Genomic DNA, 23,651 nt, shown 5'->3' on the forward strand with positions numbered 1-23,651 from the left:
ACCCTCACAGGCATCTATTGTGTCCCAAGGAGTGGCTAGTTCCTGGGATTGTAGAGGTGAAGCCAAACACATGTGGCATATTCCCGGTCTCATGGGGTTAAAGAAAGGCTAAGTTCCCATGGAGAGAGTCACATTCTTGAAATGATTTGAAATGAACTTACTAATAAGAAGGCATTTCTTATTCATTTCCTCATTGAGACAAATCTGATGAGTAAAGTTTACTCATTCCCTCTTCCTTCCTCATTTTTTCTAATCCACAGTAATAACTTTTTCTCTCCTCTTTTATGGCAGATAATTTACACCTCTCCCTTTCCATTTCTTCCAATGCATTCATCTCTCACCCCTTGATTTTATTTTTAAAGATATTAACCCTTCATATTCAACTCACACCCGTACCCTATAAATTATAAATATCATCCTCCCATGTAGGAATATAAACAGATGCACCTTTTTAAGTGCATTATTATATCATTTTCCTGATTACCTCCTTTTGCTTCTCCTGAGTCCTATATTTAAAAATCATTTTTTTTTAAATTCAGCTCTTTTCATCATGAATGTTTGGAATTCCTCTCTTTCATTGAGTTTCCTAATGTTTCTCTGAAGGATTATACTGAGTTTTGCTATGTAGTTGCTTCTTGGTTGTAATCCTAGCTCCATTGCTTTCTAGAATATCATATTTCAAGGTCTCTGGTCCTTTAATGTAGAAGTCGCTAAACCTTTTCTAATCCTGACTGTGGTTCCACTCTATTTGAATTGGTTTTTTTTTTTCTGGATGTTTGCTATATTTTCTCCTTGAACTGGGAGTTTTGTGACTTGGTTATATTATTGCTGGTGGGTTTTATTCTGGAATCTCTTTCAGGAGGTGATTAATGGATTCTTTCAATTTCTAGAATTCAGGACAGTTTTCCTTGATAACTTCTTGAAAATGATATCCAGATTCTTTTTTTATCACTATTTTCAGGTAGACCAATAATTTTAAAATTATTTCTTCTAAATCTATTTTCCAGGTAAATTATTTTCCCAATGAGTTATTTCACATTTTCCCCTTTTTTTGGCTTTGCTTTATTGTATCTTGATTAATCATAAGATCATTTGCTTCCATTTGTTCACTTCTAATTTTTAAGGGATTGTTTTCTTCAATGAGCTTTTGTCCCTCCTTTCCCATTTGGCCAATTTTCCTTTTTAAGGCATTCTTTTCCTCATTAGCTGTTTGTATTTCCTTTTGCAACATTCTCAATTTTCTTCCTAATTTTTCTTCTATCTTTCTTGATTTTCAAAATCCTTTTTGAGCTCTTCTATAGTCTGAGGAAAATTCTTATTTTTCTTGGAGACTTTGACTGTAGAAAAGATGATTTTGTTATCTCCTTCTGAGTGTGTTTTTATCTCCTTTGTCACTATTGTATCTTTCTATGATCAAAATCTTTTTCTGTTGCTTCTTCAGTTTCCTAGCCTATTACCCATATTTGAATTCTTTGTTAAGTAGGACTCTGTTTCCAGGGTGGAGGGAGCACTGTCCCAAGATTCAGGGGATTTGTGCAGCTGTTTTCAGCGCCCCTTCTAGGGATCTTTTCACATGGTCCTTTTCTGTCTTCAATTTTAGGAGTGTCCCTGCCCCTCTGTTCCTGTAAGATGTAACAGAATCCTTCCTCAGCACTAGTAAATAGACCTCTTGTGAGCTGAGCCCTCTAGAATCTGCCACAGCTACCACTTACTATGCCTATTCCTGGTATGTTGATTTCCCAAGCTCCTCTCATCCTACTGACAAGCTTTCCTGTGAACCTTCTAAGTTAACTCTGTTGTCTGAGAAGCCTAGAAATCACTAGCTCTGCTGCTATTTAAAATATCCCTAGACTCCTTCTTGCTTTGCTGGTGCTGGGGCCAGTATGTTAGACACAACTGGGGTTGGGATTGGGGCTGCATGCTAGACTCTCACCCTGATTCCACAGAACTTTTCTGCTGATCTTCTAAGTTGCTTTCATTTGTGCCACTTGATTCACTTCTCTATCTTTAAACAGATTCTCTCCATTCTCTAAGTCTTACAGATTTTAATGCTATAAAATGGCATTTATTTCACATATAGATTTTATCAGTTTTTCTTAATCAAAAAATATTTTTCTGCCTTCTTTCATAACCAAATGCTTTTGCTATTATAGTCAATATCCTACTTCTTTAAGAATTTAATTAATTTTTCTTTCCTTTGAACAAAAGTTAATTTTCTTTTCTCAAATATAATTTTCTGTTTCTTTCAAAAACCAAATTACAAAAATGTTAAATAAGGAGAACTTTATATAAGAAAAGAATTCCTAAAAATTAAAAGCATTCAAGTTTGGAAAATGATCCATCAGAAAGTAGTAAATTTAACTGTCACTTCAGATATCCAATAGAGGTAGATTAACCCTTTTCAGGATTTTTTAGAAGATATTTTTGTACACCTACATATTAGATTTGATAACTTTTCATATCTCTTACTACTATGATACTAGTTTAAATTTTTTTATTTATGGTTGACATTAATGATTGTAATTTCATTTTAAGTTGAAAAATCATTTATTGATTATATAATGCAATCATATTAAATAAACATTTATTAATTATCTACTAAATTCAAGGTACTGTTACACATATTAGGGATATGAAGATGAAAATAAAATAGTTCTTACCCTCAAAGAGCCTATACTATTTAGGAGGGCAAAACATGAACTTGTTTCAAAACCAGATAATCTGATAATTGGGCATTCACAGGAGAGGATATCATCAGATTGAGATAGAATGAAAATGAGTCCACTTGAGCCATGTAAGACTGTATGAACAAAGTATAGAGACAGAAGTAGATTTAAAAACATGGAACATATAGTAGGCCAATTATGTTGAATCTATATGGGTGCAATATTACACAAATTTGTAAATAACATGTTGACCATCAAGTGAATTTTAATTTTCTATTTGGAAAAAAAAAGAGGACCCACTGAAGATTGTTTTAATAGCATAATAGCATAATCACAACAGTATGTTTAAAAGATTATTAGAAAGTACAGTTTAGGTTGAACGAAAATAAGCTAGAAGCAGGAAGTGTGCATGTATTATATTTGAAATTATATTGCATATTTAATATGTTTAACATGTATGAGACTGCCTGCCATCTAGAGGAGAGGGTAGAGAGAAGGAAGGGAAAAGTTGGAACAGAAGTGAGTGCAAAAAGTGCCCATGCATATGTTCTGTCGATAAAAAGCTATTATAAAAAAAAGAAATTACATTGTATATAATCTGTTTGACAAAAAATGAGAGTGAACTGAAGAGGGTAATAGTAGTAATTGAAATGGTGGTGTTACAGAGCATAGGTCTGAAAAATACTTAAGGGATAGATTTATAGATTTATAAAACTTATCAATCGATTAGGTAGGAAGGAAATGGAGAAGGCAGATAAGGAGAAGAATTAGAAATGTGTCTGACTGTTCATAGAACAAAAAAAAAAGAATTTAGGTGATAATTAGTCACAGAATTTTACAGTTAACAATAACCAATCAATATGTGTATTACTGGTGAAGCTCTGAATTGATCTAGCCATTCTGAAAAGCAATTTGGAAGCATATTCAAAAATTATTGATTTATACATGCCCTCTGGTGAAATGACTCCATTCTTAGACATGTTCTAAAGACATTAAAACAAAGAGGAAAGACTTATTTTTAACAAAATATTTACATTTCCTACTTTTGTAATGAAAAAGAATTGGCAGCTAAGACAGAGCACAATTTTTCTTAAGTATATACGATCAGAAAATACTGTGCTGTAAGAAACAAAATTATATTTTCAAAGAAAACTAGAAGGATTTATAAACTAATGTAACATGAAATGAAGAGAACCAGAAGAGCAACTGATAGGTCAGGAACATTGTTGAAAAGACAAATAACTTTGAAAGACTTAAAAACATTGATTTTTAAAATGACCAATCATAATATGAGAAGACAGATGATGAATAATAATCCCTATTCCTAGAGAGAGGAAATGGATTCAGAATGTAAAATAAGACATATTTTTTGGAAATGAACAATTCAACAATTTTTTATGTACATTTGCAATAAAGATTTTGTTGCTGTTTTTCATATTTTTGTTCTGTTTTGTTTTTCATCTGATGTGGTACAAGAGAAAAATAAAATATATTTTTGCTATTTAAGTATTTTAAAAATCACTTTATTTTCTTTTATTACTTAGTAAATGTATCAGGTTTCCCCAAAGTATGACATGAATTTATATGTATGAATATAAATAAAATAGAATATAAAATTAATTAAATAAGTAGAATAATATGAGTTGCTTGTAAAAGCCTGGTAGAGAAGAATAGACAATGATACAGGGAACAAGTGAAAAATATTTGAGAAAGCAAGATATATGTTAAATTTTGTGTTGGGACCATTAGCTATTAGTAAAGTAAAATCATAAAAAGGAGAGCTTTAAATCAGTGAAACCAGATAGAAAAAAAATAGGAAGCCTCTTTTCCCTGGTTTCTCTATTCACAGTGAATCTTTCCTGAAAATTCTAAATACTCGTTCGCGAATCTGTTTTGTTCTTACTCCATAGATTATAGGGTTGAGGCTAGGGGGTATGACTACATACAGATTGGCCAAGGGTATGTGTATGTATTGGGGAACATTTTTGCCAAAGCAGTGGGTAAGGAAGGAAAAAAGTGCTGGGGAATAAAAAGCTAAGATGACACAGATGTGAGAACCACTAGTATTGAGTGCTTTGAATCGGGCATCCCAAGAAGGGAGTCTGAAGACAGCCCGTAGGATCCAGATATAAGATATTATAATCAAAATCACATCCAAGAATAAGATAGAAATATTTCCCAACCCATATAGGATATTAATTCTGATACTGGCACAGGCCAAATGGGCAATGCCCATGTGCTCACAGTAGTATGAGGAATGATGTGGTGCCCACAGAAAGGCAACCGAAGGAGAAGATATACAAGTGGAGCCACCATAAACAAACTCCTCAAAATAGCTAATGTGGCTATAATGCCAATAACCCTATTTGTGAGTATCGTACTGTACTGAAGTGGGTAGCAGATGGCAACATAATGATCAAAGGCCATAGCAACAAGCATAATGCTCTCCATGGCTGTGAACATATGGATACAGAACATCTGTGTGAGACAACTTCCAAAGATGATCTCTTGTAGACTGAACCAGAATATACCTAACATTTTAGGTATGGTGACTGTTGATAGACCCAAGTCAATGGTGGCCAACATTGTCAGGAAGTAAAACATGGGCTGGTGAAGACTTTGTTCATTTTTGATCACTAACAGAATAGTGATATTTCCCATAACTGCAACCAGATAAGCAAAACAGAAGGGGAATCCAATCCAGATATGGAAATCTTCTAGTCCTGGGATGCCCAATAGCAAGAAATAGAAAGGGTGGAATTCATTGTCATTAAAAGAAAGCATTTTTAATGGACGCTGGAACTTATGCTCATCCAAGATAGTCTATCCATTACTATGAAGAGATCTGGTCCTGGTTCTTTTTTGCAATTAATACCCTATAGAAATACAAAGAAAACATAATTGCTTCATAAACAATCAAATTTTATTTGTTTATAAATTCAAATGAAACATATACAAAAAGACAGACAATTATATAATATTATGGATAAAGATTTGGCCTCAGAATCAGAAAGATCAAAGTTCTCTCTAGAACACATACTAGCAATGTGAGCTCTCCAAACTAAGAATATAAATATAAACCAAACATATCTCTCTTTTATGAAATCCTCAACATGGTACCTTTGGTAGATTTGCATTAGTGGTGGGAGTTTTCACACTGGAAATTCTAAAGACTGATGAAATCTAATTCAAATCCAAATATTATTTTCTTAATGAAACTTCTCATATAAGGGAATCCCAAATGTAAATACATTTGGGATACAACCCTAAAGTTCAAGAAATATGTCACAGTGAATATATATGCCAGTTCAAAACTAAGCTTATGCATACCAATTCTCAAAAGAATACAACAAATCAAAAAGAATTTATTAAATGTCTACCGTAGGCCAGATACTTTACTAATTACTCAGCAAATAAAGAATAAAATTAAATAAACCTTTATCTAATTATTACATTCTACTTGGAAAGGGAATATTTACACATATAGTATCTATAATAGATGATTTTTTTGGTATGAAAAAAATCTGCTATTCTTAATGAGTTATATTTCTATATATCATCTTCAATAGTCCCTCCCACTAAGGCTAATACATGCTATTACTGTTTATTTCAAAAGAAATGAGATCTCAGGCAGTGACAGTTTTATCTTTTATTGCACATGGAGTTGGTACATAGACTAAGAGTTTAGCCATCATTGATGCATAACTTCAGAACTGTCTGTTGAAGAAAAAAAAAAGACTAAGAAAATTTATGTACTGAAATAATTATGTCTAACCCCATTTTGAAAAACATCATCAAAAGAATCCTTGAAAACAAATTGTAATTGATATCCTGAGAAGACTAAAAGGTGGGAATATTATTCCACAATTAAAAAGTTATTTATTATAGTATTGATTAAAGGTGACTTTGGCTTTAATCATTTTTACAGATGACATATTGTAAATATTAATTTGTCTTTGTTTTATGCTTGGCTATATTGTTAATAAATTTTAGCATTAACAATGCTTGTCTTAATTTCAGCTTTGGAGATGGGGTGAGACAGTGAAAGATGAGCAAAAGTTCTTAGCAAAAGTTTTCTCTTATATTTATCATATAAGATAAGGATAGGGATTTAGTGCTAAATGATTAATCACTAAAAGATGTATTGAAAATTTAGTAGCTAATACAATTAATATAGTTTTTTGATTTGCAAAGTGCTTGATGTGATTCTTTTTCACAACCCTGGAAAAATGAGGAAACTAAGGCAGACAGAGTGACTAGTGACTTGTCCATAGGCACACAGGTAAATCCTATCCGAAGCTTGAGGCCACTTAAAAGGCTTCACAATTTCCCAAATTGAATCACATCCAATATCACTCTTTTATAAAATCCTCAACATGGTACCTTTGGTAGATATATGCCCTGAAGAGTTAACTTAGTTGGACATTGCATGCCCCAATATGGATGATATGAGTTGTTTATCTACTTGTTTGTATTTTCTTTTACATAGTCAGCTATAATGACACATGTTTTTAAAAATAACTATTTTAAGTAAAATCATACAATTAAAACCACAGGGCTTTTGGAGAAAATAGGGTAAAACATTAACAAAAATTTTGTCAGTGACAGAACAGAAAAACAATTAACCTAATAAAATGTTCTCACAATTTTATTCATAATAAATTGATAAGAACTGTGCTTTGTGTGTGTGTGTGTGTGTGTATGCATGTGTGTATATTTTTAGAATATTGGTTAATAAAAGTAACAAATTCATGCATATCTTTTGACCTAACAACATCACTATTTGGCATGAATACCAAAAGAGATTCAGGAGAAAAAAAGGGAAAATAATCTATATGCACAAAAATATTCATAGCAATGCATTTTTCAGGGCAAAAAAATGGAAACTGAGGGATAATTAGGGAATCACCTGGGGAATGACTCAATAAATTGTGGTGTGTGTTTATGGTGGCATGTTATTGCTCTATGAGAAATGATGAGCAGGATGTTCTCAGGAAAAAAAATAAACAAACCTGGAAAGTCCTCAGTGAACTTAAATGAAATGTATTGTATACAAAATAATAACAATGTTCTAGGATGGCCAGCTATTAATGACTCCATTATTCTCAGTAGCATAATAATCCCTGACTACTTGAAAGGATTTATTATGAAAACTCATATCCATATCCAGAGAAGGAACTGATTGTGTGTGAATACCAATTGAAGTATATTCTGTGTGTGTGTGTGTTTCTCTCTCTCTCTCTCTCTCAGTTTAATTTTTCTTAAGAGATTTTTTTCATTAAGATGGGATATATGGTTTTTTTCATAACTTGACATTTATGGAAATGCTTTGCATAACTGAAAAATTGGTTTCTTAATTGTGGGTGGGGATAAAGGAGAGAATCTAGAATTCAAAAATTGTAAAAACAAATGTGAAATTTTTTCTGCTGTTTTTTCTGTTTTGAATGTAACTGGGGAAAATATTAAATAAGTATATAAAACAACAAAAAAAATAATGTTTGTTAGTGTTTTGTTTTCCCCATTTGGTTTTATGTGGATTTGGCTGAAAAAAAGTGTATAGGAGATTGAGGCAATTTATTCTCCTTGGAAAGAGGAGGTGCTAAATGAGAATATCTATCTATCCCCTAAAATATTGTTAGCCTAGGGAAATGTTATGATTCATAGCCACTGGCAGGTGGCTCCTATATTACAACAGGGAAATATCTTTTAGGTTTAAACTGTGCCCCTGATTACTATCCTTTGTTGGGAAAGGAGTACCCCAAGCTATATATCCAAGGCCAAGTTCTCTTTCTACTAGATTATCATACATATACATAGAGTATAGCAAATATATACATTTGTGCAAATCAATAGGAACACAGAAATCAGAAAATGAAGACGTGGGAGAACATATATGAGACATGACAAAACAAATGAGCCCACTCATTGGGAGTCAGAAAACTCAGAGCAACTAGGAAAGAGTTAATCTCTTGGATCTCACTCATGGAAAGATTCCCCCAAATCTCTTCTGTAGAAAGCTGGGGTAGGGATATGATAAATTATTGACTCCTCTCTGTTGATTTTTTTCTCACCAGTGTTTTCTCTCCTATCTGAGACCCAAAAAGAGATTAGAAACATGAGTCTTCTCTTTGGAAAGTGGAAAGCAGAAGACCTGGATTTCTCTTTTTTCTAGATCTCACCAACTGACTCTCACACAGATGCCAAACATTGAGGAATCAGTCTTCACCAATTAAAATAGTATTATTCAAATGACCCATTGAGCCATGAGTTATACATAAATACTACAATAAATAGTGGCAGCATCCATCCACAACTTCAGGCAGCTGCTTGACCTGTACCTGGGATGTCTGGATGGTAAAATTGACTGGTTTGGGTGAGAGGGCCATTTTAGGATGGAAAAGAGTATGGTCGTGGCAGAAGATAGTGGAGAAAAATGGAGTTTGTGGGTGCAGATCAGCCCTCTATCTCTCACAGCTCCTACTGTGCCATAAGTTATACACTAAATATTTCAGTTTATCTTGAAAAAGACCAGAAATTATCTTGTGGATGTGGGTTGCATGAGTTATTGTGAAGTGTTGAGGAGAAAAGTTATCTCAAATACTATGGAAATTATAATACTAGGTGTAGATAGGTAAGTCTCATTGTCCTCTCATTATCTCTTTGGAAATGAAATCACATAGGCCAAAATATAATTCATATTATACTCAAATTGTTCCCTCATATTAGAGATTTAGGTTGTTCAGTGGATAGAGTGCTGAGCCTAGAATAAAAAAACAGACTTGTTAGCTTTGTGACTTCAGCCTCAGTTTCCTCAACTGTAAAGTGGGGATAATAATAGCATTTATCTCCCAGAGCTGTTGTGAAAACAAATAAGACATTTATGAAAACTGCTTAGCACAATGCCAAGTTTATAATAGTTGTTAAATAAATGTTTATTCCCTTCCCCAATATGTCAATCATGTTGAAACTAATTTGTTTTCAAAACAAACATTATAACAGAACTGAATAGATAGGCAAATAGATAAATTCATCTTTTTAGTGACCAGGAATGCCAACAGTTCCTTGAACTGTTCTAAAGCTTAATTTCATCAGTACAATGTCATGTGCTTAAAAAAAAAAAAAAAAAAAAAAAGCTATTCAATCCTTATTAGATAATCCAGAACATATCCTCACTTTTCAAGTTCTAATAGGGCAATCTCCCACTAGTATTATAATGAGTCTATGTCTCAAATGATGTATAATTTTCAGAAGCAAAGGGATTGAGTCCTTGAGCAATTGATTCCCTCCCCATATGTTATTCTTCCCACCCTATTTTTCTGCCTATTGCAAACATGGCTATCATACTGAGTTTGTCCCTTATACTAGCTGTTCTCCTGCTCCTCATGTGACTAGCAATAAAGATTTTCTAAGCAATCTTTATGTGGTCCTATGCTTTTGATCAAAATTCCCCTGAAATAAAAGCATTAAGCATTTATTAACAGTGCTTCTTTTAACAACGATGGGAAAGTCCAATACAACATAAACTTCCTATTGAAAAGAATTGTTTGTGAGGGAAAGAGTTTTGGTGACTGTATGATTAGGGGAGAAACATGCAAAAGCTATTTGTTTATTAATCAAAACACTCAAAGAAAACTTATGAAATTCTATCAAATGACACTTTCTCTTGGAAGTCTTGCATTGATTGAGGATAAAGTCCATATCTGAACACCTGATTCCCCTCTTGGAGAAATAACTATTCCTTATTGCTTTTCTAATCCAAATTTATGTTTTTAAAATCCCTTTACAATCTGAATCTAGATTTTCTTTTAGATTTCTTTCACACATTCCCCGTCCTGCAATCTCCTTTTGAATTTGAGCCATTGTACTTTTAAAGGAGTTGTTCTGTTCAGTAGATTTTTTTCCTATTTATTATTATAGATTCCCTGTCTCCATAATAGCTTTCTATGGTTAGGAATCTTTTTGTTTTTGTTTTTACTCATTAAAAATTTTTTTTTAAGCTATGCTCCTGGAGCACAGGAGAAACTGTTCTAGGCTGGACTTGCTGCAGTTTTTCCACTGTGTTGAGTTAGCCTGGCTTAATCCTGCCTGTTATGTTGGAGTTCAGGGGCTCACAATGTGTCTTCTGTGGTTGAATTGATGATTTCACAGCTTGCCTGCTGATTCATTGGCCCTCTGAATCAAGACAGAGTAACCAACACTTACTGTACTTTGTCTAAAAGCCTCCCACTAAACATCCCTCTCCACACTGGGCCTGCACTGGAACATGTTCCCCCTCTTCCCAATTCAGAAGACCTTTCCTGAAGTTCTTCCAAGATATCTTAAGCTAGAAAATTATTACATTTGAATGTTTGTGAGTTCTGTCACTCCAAAATCCATGCAGAGGCTTGATCTAGCATTGACTCTGAGGGAGGCTGGGGAGAGCTTAGGCAATGCCCTGGATTTTCTCCACATCTTGACTCCACCAATGCAATCTTTATATAGCTGCCAAAATGTTCCATTTGCTTTTCTCCATGGAAGGGAGGAAACAAACATTTATTAAGCACATATTATGCACTTAAAATTATAGACAGCAGGCACTGTGATAAATATTTTATCTATATATTATCTTATTTGATCTTCTCAAAAACCCTGAGAAAGGATCTATTATTATCTCCATTTTATAGTTGAAAAAAACAGAGACAGGCAAGATTAAGTGATTTATTCAGTCACAAAGCTATGATGGATTTGAATTTACTTATTCCTGAATCTAGACTCCATGCTCCATCTACTGAATCACTACACTTCCTCATCTTTATTTAGTATGTACTGCTTCCTTGGCTCCACTCAGAATGTCTAGCTTTCTTTAATGTTCAAGTTAGATGTCATCTCCCAGGGGAAGCCTTTCCTGACTTTCTTATATGCAATTCAAATATTTTCAATATTTGAATTCAAAATTCAAATACATTCAATATTTATGTGCTGGTACTGAAATTATTTTGTGCATTTCTTTATAGTAATGTCATAGTAGATAGAATAGGAACTATGACATAAGAGGTTTGGAGATTACTTCAGAGCTAGAAAGGCTTTACATCAAGTACTTGCCCTAACATATATTAGCTGTGTGAACCCAGAGAAGTAATTCAAATTTCAATACTCTCAGAATCTTTCTAGGGCTATAAATTAGAGTGAAGATGCTATATTAAGGAAATCACAATTCAGTTTTAATGCCTTATCAGTATCATGAAAGTAGAAAGAATGTCATTTAAGGAATGTTTTGTAGTTCATCTTTACATCTCTAGTACCTTGGACATAATAAGCACTTAAGAAATGTTTATGGGTTTGGATTTGTCTTTAAACAATAAACCAAAAAAATCAACATACTCATATGTTGAATCATGGTCTCAAGAAAACTCAGTAAGTTTAACATGGTAGTTAAAAGTAGTATATGTCACCTGGAATTGAATTAAAGGAACTTACAGAAAAGAAAACTCAACTTTGGTTTAAGGAAAAAACCTCCCAATAATTTGATTCATCTCAAAGCAAAATGTAAATATTAGGAGTCTTCTTTTCTGAAGATGTATGAACAAACACTTGTCAGATATTTTGATCTATGAATTATTGTGTGGGTATTAATTAAACTAGCAAGATAGACAGTAAGTAAATATTGATAACCACATTTTTAGAGGGTGAGGGATTTAAAAATAAAAAGGAAGAATATGGAAGTGATTATTCCTGTTTCATAAACCAAAGGATAAATGGATCAATAGATTAACCAGAAAATATCTGGAATGATCTTTCATTCAGTGGATTGTTTCCATTTCACCAATTCTATTTTTAAGGAGTTGTTTTCTTCCATCAAGTTCTGTGATTCCCTATCCAAACTGTTGGCTTTTGCTCCCAGAACTTTCATAATTCTCCTGCATAGTTCTCATTTCTTTTCCCTATTTCTATCTCTTTTTTAGATCCTTTTTAAACACCTTTAAGAGAACTTTTTGAGCTGAAATCAATTCATATCCCACTCTGAGGCTTTACCTGAAGGAATTTTGACTTTGCAGTCCTCTTCTGAATTTGTGTTCTGTTTCCCAGACTTAATGTTCCTGTATACTCATACATAAACTTCTCTCCATGTTAGTCCCCCAAGTATGTGGGTTCCAGGCACATCCCAACTCTTTTTTTTTTGAGTTGACTCATTACATTGACTGCATTTCTGGGATCCTTTCTCTCAGACAGAACTGCAAGATGCTCAACAGTTATCTATCTGGAGCTTATATATAATTAGCATAGAGAGTGGGGAATTATTAAAAAAAAAATCTGTGATCCCACAAGAAAAGGGTTATGATTGGGAGCTTCCTGGAGCTAGAAGTGTGCAAACAGGATTGCAGATTACTCAGGGGAGAGACTCATTCTTTTTTTTTTTTAATCAAGAACAGAGCTGACACACTTTACTCCAAGATCTTCTGCAGGATATAACACTGCTGTTCCCCTTTTTCAAACTGTTACTAGAAGGGTCCTATCTCCTAGAACTCTGTGGAAGAGATTTTCAACTCCCATAAAAGTAATGGCTATATTCTGGAGTGAAGCACCTCCTCTCCTAAAATAATTATTGCCCTGTTGTTTAAAAAGAGTAGTTCCTCAATATTTATGTTGCCATTGACACTACTAATGCCCTACTTCAAACAGTATAAAGAGCAAGATTTCCGGATCAAGGTTTCCTAGTTATGGCTCTGCCATGATACCAAAAGATAAATACAGGCCAAGTATGATGAGGAGGCATTTATTGTGGACTTATAGATAAGAGCAATTATAAAAGACAAAAAAGAGGGGTGTGTTTGATTGTTCATGTCAAGGAGACAAAGGAGTTTTAATGCATTGAAAATGAGTCAAAAGTGTGACATGGAAGCCAAAATGCTAATGTAATCCAAGCTTACATTGAAAAAAAAAAAAAGAATGTTTATAATAAAGGAGGCAAGGTTTCTACTTCCCTTAGTCCAAGCCAGATCATATTTTGAATACCAATTTCAGTTCTAGGCATTTTAGGAAAGGCACTAGCCAGAAAGATTAAATACAGATTGCATGTTGAGGTCATTGAAAACTTACCATGGGAGGATAAATTACAGCACATCCTCTTAAGATATGCGAAAGAGTGCCAAATTGCAGAGGAATTGCATGCTATTTTTTTTTTACTTTTAAGGAGCAAGGAAGCAATGGGTAGCAATTGTTTTAGGGAGATATTTGTTTGATAGGAATAAAGTCATCCTAAGAAATACAACTCTTCCAAAGGGGACACATTTTCTTAGGTGGAGAGAATGTATGCATTATTAGAAGCCTTGAAATGGTGTCTGTATTATCACTTTCCAAAATTTTTTCAGTGAAAAGAATGATTTAATTTGAAGTTTATTTATTAATTGTATGAGGTTATTTATCTATTTTGGGGATGCAGGGTCAACTATAAAATGTAACATAATGTAAACATTACATTTGAACTCTTTCCAGGTTTTATTCCAGGATATATCTAAACAGCTTGTGTCTGTTTCCCAGACATAGATAAAAGATATATTTGCAGGTAATAAGAGGATATAAGGTATAGGACTATCTTTAGTTCATCTTACTCAAAATATAATGGGCAAACACTTTCTCTCCCTGTCCCTGCCTCTGTGTGTGTATGTCTCTATGTCTCTCTCTTTTTTTCTTTTTTTATGTTTTTCCTTCCCTCCTTCTCCCTCTATTTTTTATTTCTATCATCCAATTATCTATGTAATCTATTTTTAGAGGCTAAATCCCCAAATTCTTGAACCTGGATTGAGACTTAATTATCAATTATCCTCAAGACCTGTGCTTGAAATCTGCCTCTCTCTCTCTCTCTAATTACAAGGCTAAACTATAGGATACTGCAGCATAGGGAATCAAAATGTTCCCTTTTTAACATAGATGGTAGAAATTCAGGAATATCCATGAACTTCTTTTTCAGCTCTCATAGACAAGAACATATATGATCCTATTATGTGCTTCAATAAAAATTATTGCTACTCTACTATTGCTCAAATAGCATTGTATTTACTTGGGCTATAGTCTTTGTTCTCATGTTTCTGATATATGTTCAAAAGAGGAAAAAGAAAGGGAGATGTTAAGACCTTGAAATTGCTTCTCAGTGTTCCAAAGCAGAGGAATCTATTTCTGTACTCAGTGCTTAGGGAGAAATCTCACTAAGCCCTAATCAATGTAGTATAGATAAGAGATTCAAAACAAAAAGCCAAAAAAGGACTGACAGCAATATATTAGTTAAAAACAAAAACAAACAAACAAACAAAACTAGTCCATGTATGGAATTGCTACTTACAAAAGTTCATCTTCCTAAAAATCTCATTAAACTTTTCAGTTTAAGCAGTCTTAGCTACTAGTTGTCTTTGTCCTCTTAATAAAATGCCACTCAGAATATCTATACCCTATAAAGAGAATAATATGGATTATCAGCTAGATGCTACAGTGGATAGGTCACTAGACTTGGAGTCATTGAGTTTAAATAGTGTCACAAATACTTAGGAGCTTTGTAAAAAGGAAATAATAATAACACATTTTTACCAGGGTTGTTGTAAAGATCACATAAAGAACTTCAAAATCATAAAGTTTTCTAGAAACACTAACTATGATCATTATGAAAGTTCCAAATTCCACCAGCCCATAACCTCATCAAATTGACTGAGAATTTTCTCTAATAGCTTACATTATAAGGTATTATCTCATTTGATTTTCAATAAATAAACTCTAGGAAATAGATACTGTTGCTATTTTATAGATGAATAATCTGAAACCAAAAAGATTATGTTATTTACCTAGAATAAAATAATGAATAAGTGTTTGTAACAGGATTTGAAGCCAGGTCTTTCTGATTGTAGATCAATCTTCTATTCACTATACAATAAAGTTCACTGGAATACCGCCATGTATGAATCCCCCCAAATCCAATGGGGTTCTTCTGGTTTGCTTTTTTTTCTTTGTTAGCATCCCTATTTTTTCTGGAAGATATTCATCACTCTGTCACGAATCTGTTTGGTCCTAACACCATAAATAACAGGATTGAGAGCAGGTGGAACAACCACATAGAGATTTGCCAGAAGGATATGAATATAATGAGGTATATTGTGGCCAAAGCGATGGGTGAGGAAGGAAAAAAATGCTGGTGTGAAAAAGGACAAGATTACACAGACATGTGAACCACAGGTACTAAGGGCTTTCATGCGAGCATCACGTGATGGGAGACAGAAGACAGCATGGAGGATTCTCACATAAGAGACTGCAATTAGAACCACATCCAATAATAAGACAGAAATATTCCCCAGTCCAAATATAATGTTGACCCTTATGTTGGCACATGCCAGTCGAGCAATACCCATGTGCTCACAATAGGTATGAGAAATGATATGTTTTCCACAGAATGGAAGCCTCAGTAGGAGAAAAACTAATGGAGTCACCATGCATAGGCTTCTCAGGATAGCCAACTCTGCAATAATGGCAGTGATTTTATTGGTAAGGATTGTGTTGTATCGGAGAGGGTTGCAGATGGCAATATATCGATCAAAGGACATAGCTACTAGCACAATGCTCTCCATGACTGTGAAGAAGTGGATGAAGAACATTTGAGTCAGGCAGCCTCCAAAAGTAATCTCCTTTAGGCTGAACCAAAAGATGCCCATCATCTTGGGAATGGTAGCTGTGGACAAGCCTAAGTCAATGGTAGCCAAAATGGCCAAGAAATAAAACATGGGCTGATGGAGGAGGCTTTGATCCTTCTGAATCACAGAGAGAATGGTAAGGTTCCCCATGAGTGCAATTACATATACAGCACCAAAAGGGAAACCCATCCAGAGATGTACATCTTCCAGTTCTGGGATCCCAAGCAACAGAAAAAAGGCAGGGTGAAATTCTGTATTATTTAGTGACATCCTGATTCTTATTAGCTTTCATCAATACGAATGGATTCCTCTTCCCAGTAAAAGACCTCTAGAAGTACTGTTCTTCCTACCAAGAAAAAAAAAAAACCTGAAAAATATAAATAAATTTAAACCCAGTTCTTTCTAACACAGAGGAAAGAATCATTTTCCCTAAGACACTATCCTTTTCTTATCTTCTATCAATATTCCCTTGTTTCTGGGGCTTTCAAAGTATCCTTCTGCCTGGTTGATCTCTATGTAGCATAAAGTGTTTTAAGGAACCATGGATAACAGAAACATTATAAATACAGCTTCTGCATCTACTTGCTTTATAGGAGGCACCATATTATTACAAAGGAAATCATTTAGACACTGTGTTTATATAGACTCCAGATAAAAGGATTACCACATAGGTGGATGAGTAATGGTTATGAATTTGATTTTTGCACAAGTTCTCCATATGAGGTAAAATTCAGTTTAGTCCACACCCAGGCCAATCCATCAAACAAGAAGCATTGATTGCCACTATTAATGGACCATATTAGGCATAAAAAACACAAATAACACAAAGCTTCTTGACTTCCAAGACTTTCTATTCTATAGCAGACAATAATAAATACAATTGCTGTATATATAAAATATATGAGGTGGTTTGGAGTGCATCACTCATTCATGGGAGTTGAGGAAATCCTGAAAGTAAGAAACAAAAGTTAAAAGCAAAAATTTTAAATGAACTTAGTAAATAACAAAGGTTCTAAGAGAAATAGTTGAGGAGGAAGTCCATTGTAGGGATGGGCATAGACTGTGAAGGAAATGGAGGGGAGGATGTCATTTCTAAGAAACTATCAGAAAGCTCATTTGAATAGACTGTAGCATGCTTCAAGATAAATGATTGATATAATAATATCATGACCTAGTCAGATAAATGTTTAGAAATATCACTGTATTTATCTCTAAAGTGCCTTCCAGCTCTTAAATTCAGAGATGTTTTTACATACATACATACATACATACACCCATAGATATATGCAATTGAGCTAATGATGACCTATTCTCCCCAGATTTCTCTGTAGCTGTTGCCCAAGGCCCAGTAATATATACAAGAGTTGATAGTCACTTCCAATAATTGTCATTAGCAGGCATGTGCTACTATTCCAATTTATATCAAAGGTTTTTTTTTTTATTGTTGTTGTTATTCCTCATTTTGAGAAAAATTACTTCTCAGTTTTTAATTCTGAACAATAATAAATAATTCATGGTGGAATGAAAGCAAAATCCCCTTTGAAGACAATGGACACTCCATTTTTAGATGGAGTAAGGGAACATCAAAAGGAGTATGAAATGGATACTGAATATTGGAGACCAAATTTCAGAAGTCAGTTTGTTGGAATGAATATATGAGCAAATTCTTCATTCATGACTTTCATTCCCTCTGTATTTGACACCTGATTTCTCATTCTCTCCTATTTCTCCTAAATAATCTGAACCCGAGTTTCTTTTTTTTTATCCCTATCCAATCCAGGATCAGGTCAGACTCACCTTAGTCTTTGATTCCCTCTCACAAATGATACTGAGCTGTTCTTGTTGGAGCTCTATGTTCTAATCCTCAGTGTCAAATAGTTATGGTTTATGCTGAAGCTTTAGTCCCCATGGAAGAAAAATGTAATCCCTCAGGTTTAGAGTAATAAGCAGAGGCTCATTGAACTGAGTAATCCCCTCCAGATTTCATGCTTCCTAAAAATAGGTTAAGGAAGATTGAATATCATTGATGTCTTTCTGTCTTCTCTCTTCTGTTTCAATTCCTTTAATTCCAATGAAAAACTTTACCAGGCAATACATACTAAAAATCTTAAATCTGTTCCCTCCACCATTGAAAAGTAATTCCCCATCATAGAAATCAGTTCTTTTTCATCTGTATTGTCTTCTTTTTCATTTGCTTTCAATCTTTCTCAATATCAAGTTTTTTTTTTCCATTAAGTCCTATTCAAGGTATGTGACCAAGGCATTTAAAATTTAGGTTCAGCATTTGAAATTTCAGAAAATAAATAACTTGAATTAATTTATTCAAGTATTGACTGATTTTTTTAGCAGAGAGATAGGTATTTGTTTATTTATTTATTTATTGGTTAAATATCAATTTTTTATTATAATAACTTTTTATTGACAGAACCCATGCCAGGGTAGTTTTTTACAACATTATCCCTTGCATTCACTTCTGTTCCGATTTTTCCCCTCCCTCCTTCCACCCCCTCCCCTAGATGGCAAGCAGTCCTATACATGTTAAATATGTCGCAGTATATCCTAGATACAATATACGTGTGCAGAACCAAACAGGTCTCTTGTTGCACAGGGAGAATTGGATTCAGAAGGCAGAAATAACCCAGGAAGAAAAACAAAAATGCAAACAGTTTACATTCATTTCCCAGTGTTCTTTCTTTGGGTGTAGCTGCTTCTATTCATCACTGATCAATTGAAACTGAGTTAGGTCTCTTTGTCAAAAAAATCCACTTCCATCAGAATATATCCTCATACAGTATTGTTGTTGAAGGAAATAATGATCTCCTGGTTCTGCTCATTTCACTTAGCATCAGTTCATGTAAATCTCTCCAAGCCTCTCTGTATTCATCCTACTGGTCATTTCTTACAGAACAATAATATTCCATAACATTCATATACCACAATTTACCCAACCATTCTCCAATTGATGGGCATCCACTCAGTTTCCAGTTTCTAGCCACTACAAACAGGGCTACCACAAACATTTTGGCACATATAGGTCCCTTTCCCTTCTTTAGTATCTCTTTGGGATATAAGCCCAGTATTAGCACTGCTGGATCAAAGGGTATGCACAGTTTGATAACTTTTTGGGCATAATTCCAAATTGCTCTCCAGAATGGTTGGATTCGTTCACAACTCCACCAACAATGCATCAGTGTCCCAGTTTTCCCTCAGCCCCTCCAACATTCATCATTATTTTTTCCTGTCATCTTAGCCAATCTGACAAATGTGTGGTGGTATCTCAGAGTTGTCTGAATTTGCATTTCTCTGCTCAATAGTGATTTGAAACACTTTCATATAAGTGGTAATAGTTTCAATTTCATCATCTGAAAATTGTCTGTTCATATCCTTTGACCATTTATCAATTGAAGAATGGCTTCATTTCTTACAAATTAGATTCAATTCTCTATATATTTTGGAAATGAGGTCTTTATCAGAATCTTTAACTGTGAAGATGTTTTCCCACTTTATTGTTTCCCTTCTAATCTTGTTTGCATTAGTTTTGTTTGTACAAAGGCTTTTTAATTTGATATAATCAAAATTTTCTATTATCAGTAATGGTCTCTAGTTCATCTTTAGTCACAAATTTCTTCCTCCTCCACAAGTCTGAGAGATAAACTATTCTATGTTCCTCTAATTTATTTATAATCTCATTCTTTAGGCCTAAATCATGGACCCATTTTGATCTTATCTTGGTATACAGTGTTAAGTGTGGGTCCATGCCTAATTTCTGCCATACTAATTTCCAGTTATCCCAGCAGTTTTTGTCAAATAAAGAATGCTTATCCCAAAAGTTAGGATCTTTGAGTTTGTCAAACACTACATTGCTATAGTTGACAAGTCTGTCTTTTGAACCTAACCTATTCCACTGATCAACTAATCTGTTTCTTAGCCAATACCAAATGGTTTTGGTAACTGCTGCTTTATAATATAGTTTTAGATCAGGTATGGCTAGGTCACCTTCATTCGATTTTTTTTTCATTACTTCCCTTGAGATTCTCAACCTTTTATTATTCCATATGAATCTTCTGTGATCTCTTTGCTAATCAAGTTTGATAAGGATTTATAAATTTTATTGGTTTTCCCCAAGAAGCATTTTTAGTTTCATTTGTCATTTTTATACTTTTTTTTGTTTCTGGTTTATGTGTGTCTCAAATTTTCAGTATCTCATTGTCTTTATTTTGAGCAATTCATGTGTTGCATTTCCAATTTTTTTTAAATGTACATTAAAATTTCCAATCATCTATTCTTTTATTTTATTAATGTAAGTTTTTAAGAATACAATTTTTCCATTGAGACTTTTTGTTGCTCTTGTTACTTAGTTATTTTCAGTTGCATTCAACTCTTTGTGACCCTATTTAAGGTTTTTTGGTTTTTTTATTTTTTTTTGCAAAAACACTGGAATTGTTTGCCATTTCCTTGCCCAGGGTTGCACAAGTGTTAAGTATCTGAGTTCAGATTTGTACTCAAAAAGACTTGAGACACAGAACTCTATTCACTATGCCACTGAGCTGCTTCTCCACTGAAGAGTATATTAGCTGTATTCCAAAAAATTTGATTGCTTTCCAATGTTCAGTTTTTTTCTCCATATATTATTCATTGTTTCCATAATTTGTTCTTTGAACAACTCAATTAGCTTGCATAATTGATAGAGCAGTGGATATAGAGTCAGAAACATCTAAGTTAAAATCTGTCTTCAGACAGGTACTAACTGTGTGACCTTAGTAAGTTGTTTAACCTTTGCCTTGACAGCCTCATTTATAAAATGAAGATAATAATAGCACCTAATCCCTCTGGGTCATTGTTAGCATACAATGAGATAATACTGCAGACCATCTTAGTAAATCTGAAACAATTGAATAAGTGCTAGCTTCTGTTATTATTGGGACAGTTAGCTATCTGTGCTTTTGAAATGACTACATTTTGATTGTGATGAAGTCTTTAATATTTATTTATTATTTTTGCATTTTTTTAGTTTCTTATAATATTTCAATGCTCTAATATATGGTCAATTTTTATTTTAAAAAAATCCAAGTGAGGTTAAGAAATACATATATGATTTAAAAGTCCCATTTATGAAATGCCACAAGAATTTTACCTTATTTTGTTATCAGTTTGTTCAATTATTGATTTTTATCTGTTTATCTTTTTGTTAGATAATGGTTCAAATGGAGAAATGGATAATAAATTTCCCACAATTATATTACTGTCTATGTCTTCTTGTAATTCAATTAAATTTCCCTGTATGAATTTAGGATGCAAAGTATTTGGTGAACATGCTTAATATCGATACTAGTTTTTTGTCTTTGCTTCCTTTCAGCATCATGTAGTTTCATTTTTTGCCCTTGTAAGCTTTTTCTTTGTTTTATTACTTTTTGCAACTTATGCTTTGAGAGTAATTTATCTTATGCGGACATGACTAAAACATCTCAAGAACAGCAACAATCTAGAATGCAACAAATTCTATTCCAGCCCATTAGTTTCCTTTTGTGTATGTCTTAGCTTTTTTGTTGTGTTTGTTGTAAACAAGATATTATAGTTTTGTTTTTGTATCCAATTCATCATTATCTTTCATTTTCTTGAACTGTTGAATACATTGACAAAGTTATCAGTTAAGTATATGCTTTTCTCCATTTATTTGTTTTTTTCCTTCTTTTATTTATTTATTTTAAGCAAATACAAAACTGGAAAGAAAAATTGCTGTGTTCACAATAGAACATAAGAAGATTCAAAATATAAAGCAAGGAATTTCCAATTTCAAGAATGTCTATGTAATAAATACATTGTGTTCAGAACTCTCCATCTATTTTTTACTTCCATGTAGATTTTCTTTTGTTTTTTTGCTGTACACTTTTTACTTCATTCTTCTTTTTTTATCTTCCTCCACTTGTCCCCCAAGAATGACATAAATTAAGCATGGAAATTGTGTGTGTGTGTGTATATTTATTTATACATATACACACAACCCTGTATACATACATATACAAATTATATATACACACATATGTATGCTATGTTTAGATATCTATAATCATACATATATGCATATACATTCATATGTATCTATGTAAAACCATAATATGCTTGTTTGCCCTCTATTTCTCTGACAGTGGATAATATTTTTCTTCATAAATCTACAGCTTTTCATATTTTTCTAACTCTACCAACTCATTTCCTATACTACAGCAATATTCCAATTTTATCTGTCTAGTTCTTTTAAATAGTTTTAAAATATTGATTGGTCTAAGGCATTTTTTCTTTTATAAATTTTTCCCCTAAATTGACATTTTTTATTTCTCTTAACCCCTCTGTTTTTGACAGTGTCAATCACTGTCTTCTTGATGCTTTATCTCATTAGGTTTTTCTGTGATGCTGTTTCCTCTCTTGTCATTCTACTCCTTTTCAGTCTTCTTTGCTGGCAATGGTTGCTAAACATGGATGTACCCCAAAGCCCTGTTCATAGTCTGCTTCTCTTCTCCCTTTATGTTATCTTACTTGGCAATACAATTAAGCCCAATGGATTCCATATAGATTTTTAAACAAGTAATTTTCAGATCTATTTGTCTAACTCGGATCTCTTCCTTAACCTCCTATTTCATATCTTCAGATTCATCTTGCTTTGTGCCATAAACATCTTAAATTCAACATGTTTGAAACTAAATTCATTATTTTTCCTAAAACTCTTCCCTGCTCCTACCTTTTCTTGTACTGTTGAGGATACCAACATTCAATCATCCAGGCCCAAAACCTACAGGTAATTTTCAACTCCTCAATTTTTCTCATCTCTCATCCCTTTCAATCTCTTGGCCTATCCTTTTATTTTAAACTTTCTAACATCTCTCATTTATACATTCTATCTTCTTAGAATGTCACTGACCTTTCTCAGGCCTTCTTTTCTTTATTCCAGGATTATTGCTATAACCTTCTGGTTAGTCTTCCTATCTTCTTCCTTGTCTTCTTCACTCCAAGTCATCAACAAGCAATTATTAAATGTTTCACATGTTCCAACTGTCATCTATATTTTCCTAAAGCAAAAATTTGACCATGTAACTCTATATTCAATCAAAGCCATCCAGTTCTGAGTAAATCTATGATCAAATAATTAATAGTTTTATTTTAAAACCTTTCAATTATCTGATCCCTTTCTTTATTGCTTTTGATGCTAGTGATCTCTCTCTGAAATTTAAGGTAATTTACCCTTTATATATCAATTTTGTCAACACCTATATTAATGTCTATGTTTATATCTATTATTTGTATCTATCTTTTTGACATTGTTATTTTCCTGTTGTCATCTCCA

General features: G+C 33.3%; 1 protein-coding gene and 1 pseudogene across 1 annotated transcript; both read right to left on the minus strand.

Annotated features, from left to right (window-relative positions):
* Positions 1 to 4,509: 4,509 nt before the first annotated feature.
* Positions 4,510 to 5,453, minus strand: LOC100914719 (annotated as a pseudogene).
* A 10,196-nt stretch (positions 5,454 to 15,649) lies between these two features.
* LOC100914032 (olfactory receptor 52E8-like) lies at positions 15,650 to 16,591 on the minus strand. The gene has a single exon (XM_003764799.2). The coding sequence runs from the start codon at positions 16,583 to 16,585 to the stop codon at positions 15,650 to 15,652; it is 936 nt and encodes a 311-aa protein (XP_003764847.1). The 5' UTR covers positions 16,586 to 16,591.
* Positions 16,592 to 23,651: the final 7,060 nt, after the last annotated feature.

This window comes from Sarcophilus harrisii, chromosome 3 (genome assembly GCF_902635505.1).
Source record: "Sarcophilus harrisii chromosome 3, mSarHar1.11, whole genome shotgun sequence".
NCBI lineage: Eukaryota > Metazoa > Chordata > Mammalia > Dasyuromorphia > Dasyuridae > Sarcophilus > Sarcophilus harrisii.

Bases quoted from the DNA above. Each gene is read 5' to 3' on its own strand.
- LOC100914032 (XM_003764799.2), bottom strand. From the start codon at position 16,585: ATGTCACTAAATAATACAGAATTTCACCCTGCCTTTTTTCTGTTGCTT.